Source organism: Pelophylax lessonae, assembly GCF_965119305.1.
Source record: "Pelophylax lessonae genome assembly, chromosome: 1".
Lineage (NCBI taxonomy): Eukaryota > Metazoa > Chordata > Amphibia > Anura > Ranidae > Pelophylax > Pelophylax lessonae.
Genome location: NC_138768.1, coordinates 22729565 through 22735324, shown reverse-complemented (window position 1 = coordinate 22735324; position 5760 = coordinate 22729565). Strand labels below are relative to the sequence as shown.

Below are 5760 nucleotides of genomic sequence, written 5' to 3'. Positions count from 1 at the left end.
AATATCCAATTTCAAAATAAACTTTTCAAAATCTAACGCTCTCAACATATCCCTGCCTAAAAAATTGGTGGATCAATGCAAGTCCAACTTCCCGTTTCAATGGGCCCAATCTTCCATAAAATACTTGGGTATTTACCTCACAAACAACCTAAATGACTTGTTTAAAACCAACTTTCTCCCGGTATTACAGGCAATTAAAAACGACATTAAGAAATGGTCTAAGCCACATTTCTCATGGTTTGGGCGAGCAGCGATTATCAAAATGAATTTCCTCCCTCGTATGCTCTATCTTCTACAAGCAATCCCCATCAAAATCCCTAAATCCTTCTTCAATTCCTTCAAGCCCTAATGCAACAAATTTCTATGGTTTCAAAAAAAACCTAGGCTTTCGTTTGCCTTACTGTCTAAATCTAAAATGGGAGGAGGCATAGGTCTACCAGACCTACAAAAATATTATTGGGCCTGTCAACTGACGGAAATCCTTGACTGGTTTCTACACGAACCCAATAAGGATTGGATTCCGCTTGAAAAAGCCTTCTGTTCACTCCCTTTTAGTACAATACTTTGGTCTGCTAACGATCATACCCCCATATCCCTTAAAAAACATCCCCTACTGAGCGCCACCTTAAATGTCTTTAGAGAAACCTGCAAACATGCTTCGGTTTCCTCAACTCCAGGACCACTGACTCCAATTAAACATAATCCCGACTTCCCCCCCGGAATGTCACCTTCCTTCCTACGAGATTTCTGGAATGTTGATTCAATTGAAGCTCTCCGCTTCTATGACAAAGGCTCCCTTTTGGATCGCCTCCAGCTCAAATCTTCTACCTCACCCACCCTTATCCCTAATTGGACGTACTTTCAAATTAGAAACGTCCTCAATTCCCTTAATCGATCCGGCAGCCTTTCCAGAGACCTTACCCCATTCGAGAAACTTTGTACAAACGCGACTCCCAAACGCCACCTCATCTCAGTAATGTATAATCTCTTGATAACGGACACTCTCGGGTCTACCAATAAAGCTAAATCCAAATGGGAAGCAGACCTCGACCTTTCCTTCTCAGACAAAGAATGGGAAAATCTGTGCCACATAGCGCATAAAAGTTCCCTAAACGTTTCCACACAAGAAAACTGCTACAAACTACTAACCAGATGGTATAGGACCCCATCACTCTTGCACAAATTTTATCCAGACATGCCTGACACTTGTTGGAGGTGCCAATCTGACAAAGGAACCCTCACCCACATTTATTGGACATGTCCTCGTCTGCAACCGTTTTGGCAATCTATACATGACACCATCACAAATGATCTTAATATAGTTATCGATTACTCTCCCGCTCAATACTTGTTACACTTTACTAACACACCACCACATAGATACTGTAAATCACTTATCCCGCACTTGCTTAACGCAGCTAAAGCATGCATTCCAATTTACTGGAATTCAGACAAAATTCCCTCAAAGAAGGAATGGCTTAATAAAATGTATAAAATTGCCAATATGGAAGAATTGATAGCTATTGCCCGTGACAGGACAAACTCTCCTGCCCACATTTGGGCCCCTTGGAAAACCTATCTTGAATCTAGACTTAACAATCCTCCACCTAACATACCCTCCCCTGAAAACGAATCCCTATCAAACATTGTGTAAAATCTCTTTTCCTCAATATATTCCTCTGCTCACTCCACACCTATCACACCCTAAGATCCCATGATACCTCTGTCCAAGTATTGACACCTAACATTAAACTGCAGGCCCCTCCCACCCCTAAACAAAGGCTGAGAGTGGGAGTCGGCCTCAGTACATACTCCCAAACCTTATATGCTATCTCCTCTAATGACATTTCTCCTAAATGGTCGGTCTCATCTCACCCTCACTTATTAATCGGGGGGCAGAGGCCGTGGTTCCCCCCCCCTCACCCTTCTTCCCCCCCCTTTTTTTTTTTTTTATTATTTTTTTTTTTTCTCCCTTTCCTTTCCCTAGCCTCTTCCTTCACCTTCCACTCTGCCAGGGAAGTGGTCTCTCCCCTTTTTGGAGACATCACTCCCCTCCTTGAATAATTATCCACACATACAGTCACTGATATTCGCACCCTGACTTGATATTTCAACAAGCCACCTTCCTTACTTTTTTTTTTGTTTTGCCACCCCTCTTTCTTGTTTGCAACACTTCCCAAGTTTCACATCCGAGAACCACATAACACATATAATTCCGCCTGTTATTCAGACAGTTACTCTACGTTTTTTAGATAACACTGAGCCTGGGTCATACACGTTTCAATGGGCTTTTCTATTCAATATGCCCCTTGCTTTAGGCTCATTAATGTTACCCTTTTTTCTTTTGTCATAAGTGTTTTAAATGCTGTCTTATGGGATACACTTTTCCTAGTTACTTCGATAAGTGCTATTTGGTTAACACCAGTATTTTCGGTTACTGTTCTCCATGCGTTTCAGTTCAGTTATTGACTTGTAATATGTACCACCCTTTAAACAAGCTGTGTTGCTTAATTTTGGTTGTACTGTTAAACATTCTCAAGAGACTGTATGCCCTCTGTGTATGCTTATATTTTCCTCAAAAAAACTTTTTGGGAAAAAAAAAAAAAAAACACAGATGGCGGGGGTGCCTGCACACAAAAGCTGTAATTGTGCTACATATGTTCTATATAAGCACCCATGCTGGAGGGGGAACAAGTTATCTGGTATGAGTGGATTGTGGTGCAATGTCAGGCTCCTGCAGACAAGTCCTTCAGCTTTCTGCCCATACATCTGTACAGGATTTTTGTTAGAAAGCTGGAGAACTTGTGAATGGACTACGAGTGTACTGATCAGCACAATCACAGTCCATTGATACTACAACTCTGTGATGGCAGACAGGTGCAGGTGCAGGTCATTTAAAGGCTTGACATACTGGGGATCTATCTACTCAGTGCAACCTCATATTTTATATTTTACCAAATAAGGGGGTAATCTATTACATATGAATGTCCTAAAATTGCATCTTTTACTAAAAACCAAAGATAGCATTTGGTAAACCATTGAACTATCATCATGTCACAAAAAAAGATGATACAGCAAGCATTGTTCCTCCAGGGTCTCTGCTTTCATAAAATATACTGTTTGGAGGTTTTACATAATCTTCAGGCCTAAAATTATTTTTTAAACATGAAAAAAATAAAATAAAAAGTTCCAACAGTGAAAGGGTTAAACACCTCTAAACTAAACATGAACCTAAATTGGGGGTGATGTTTGTGGTGGAAAGACGTGTCTGGGCACATTGTGTTCCAATACTAAACTGACCGAGTATAAGAAGATACGAGTAAACTTTTATTGAACCCTCTCACCTTATACTTTATTGTGTGTGGATTTATTTCAGATTTTTTGCTATTTATTTTATAAGAGAAATCCATGTCATGTAATGCTTGAGCCAAAATGTAGACTGAGATAAACACTCTATAGGATGTTTTCTCATCAGGAAAATATAAACTCAGTGGAATTGTCTCCAAATTGCAGTGCCTAAGAGGACGTCTAATTGTGAGTGGAATAAGGAAATTTTTCATTTGGTTTTTTGAAAAGCATCTATATTGAGTTATGAGAATATCCTCCATCAGGGGGTCATTTAAGTGGCTGAATGGATTAAAACTATTAAAATATTCCAGCAATCCTGTTATGTAGAAATAGAAGTATGTGAACACCAAGCTGCAGTTATTGAAATAAAAAAAAAAATTTACACTTATTGACCAAGAATTAGGTAGAATAAATGTTTTCTCCGTGTAATAAGTGACTTTACTCAACAAAAACTTGTAATAAGTCAGACTAACTGAGCCACAAATAATAAGAACTTCCGTAGTTGAGGTTTGCAGCTCTGGTGGAACTTTATCATAATTCTCTATAGACACCAGAATCTTGAATTCAATACAAATTCCATGATTAGATAAATGTTTGCTGAGTTGTCGGATCTCCCTCTCTCCGTATTCATCATCAGATGTAAGGATCCCGACCCAGTTCCACTTCATCCTTTCCAGTAACTTTGCTATGGCCACATATTGCATCTCATCATCCGGAACTGTCCGGAAAAAGTTTGGATACATCTTTCTATCACTCAGTAAAGTGTCTCTGGCTCCATAACTAATCTAGGAAGAAAGAAATCAGACTGTATAAATAATGTGGAACTTTTACCATCTAAATAAACAGAAGAAAACCTTAGAAAATGTTTTGATTTTTTTTAGAAAGCAACAAACAGAAGTTGTCACCTGAGCTGTCTATAATAGATCTATAAGAAGATTGTAGTGGTGCTTTTATTTTACCGGACCAACCAGATGAAGATGCAAGAGTAAATGTAATTTATTTTCATACATCAATGGACACAGAGCCAAAAATCTTTATACATATGGGTTATATAACCACCAACAGGTGAAGGACACTGGTCACCAATCAGAAAGGATGTCCCCCTATATAATCCCTCCCACATAGGAAGTACCTCAGATTTTTTTGCCAGTGTCTAGTTAGGTGATGGTCACAGTGGAGAGTCTCTCCACATATTCTTTAAAGAAGAAAGACGATATGCTACATACCCCAATCAAAGATCACTGAATCTAAGGGGTTAGCTATCAGATCCATCTAAAAAAGTCAGAAAAAGATGGAACCTGAGCCTTGGGAAAGCAGATACAAGGTTTTTCCTGTAATGTTGTCCTTTTTAGGTGCTGGGACCTGGGAACTGGACCCTTTGTAATACCAAACCTGAAAGGCGCTCTGTGCAGGGTACTCTACAGGTCCAAGGCCTTGGCCCCTCTAAAAACAAAGAGACCCAGTCCTTGAAGGTCAGCAAAAATGGATTGGATTCCTGTTTCAAACAGAATCCTGAGGCAGGACTGGTAAGTCCAATTTAATATTTAATAAAATATTTACACATACAGCAGATTTAAATATTTTATGAACTGTTCACTTTAAGAGATAACAGAAACCAAGTGCCATGTGGGTCTCTGCATGAGACAATGGATGTTAAGCCTAGGCAAAATACATCTTGTTAAGCATTATTTCTGTGCTTGTTTGTTTGACACCCTGTTTTCACCCTGTACTGATCACCTGAAAGGTATCAGCTGTGACAAACCAATGTGTACATAAAACTGTGGATGTTAAGCTATGCAAAATACATCTTGTTAAACATTATTTCTTTGTTTGACACACTGTTTTCACCCTGTACTGATCACCTGAAAGGTGAACGCCTACTGTAAATCTAGCCATCAAATACTACGTTCTTTGCTATCAGTTCAACCCACATGAGCAAATTTTTGCAGCCTATACAGGCCGACACTTACTTCTGTATCCTGTGAACGCCTACTGTACCTCTAGCCATCAAATACTAAGTTCTTGGCTGTCAGTTCAACCCATTTGAGCTAAATTTTGCAGCCTATACAGGCCAACACTTACTTCTTTATATTGTGAATGCCTACTGTACCTCCAGCCACCAAATACTACGTTCTTTGCTGTCAGTTAAACCCATGTGAGCAAATTTTTGGGGTTTATACAGGCCAACACTTCTGTATCCTCTGAATGCCTACTTTACCTCTAGCCATCAAATACGACATTCTTTGCTGTCAGTTCAACCCATGTGAGCTAATTTTTGCAGCCTACACAGGCCGACACTTACTTCGGTATACTATGAACGCCTACTGTACCTCCAGCCACCAAATACTACGTTCTTTGCTGTCAGTTAAACCCATGTGGGCTACTTTTTGGGGCCTATATAGGCCGACACTT

At 39.6% G+C, this 5760-nt stretch overlaps 1 protein-coding gene across 1 annotated transcript; it reads right to left on the bottom strand.

Annotated features, from left to right (window-relative positions):
- Window positions 1–1238: 1238 nt before the first annotated feature.
- On the bottom strand, window positions 1239–4091 carry LOC309569095 (vomeronasal type-2 receptor 1-like; the record flags this gene model as incomplete). Its single annotated transcript, XM_082274859.1, has 2 exons — window positions 1239–1286; window positions 3345–4091. The coding sequence occupies 2 exons, from the start codon at window positions 4089–4091 to the stop codon at window positions 1239–1241; spliced, it is 795 nt and encodes a 264-aa protein (XP_082130985.1).
- Window positions 4092–5760: the final 1669 nt, after the last annotated feature.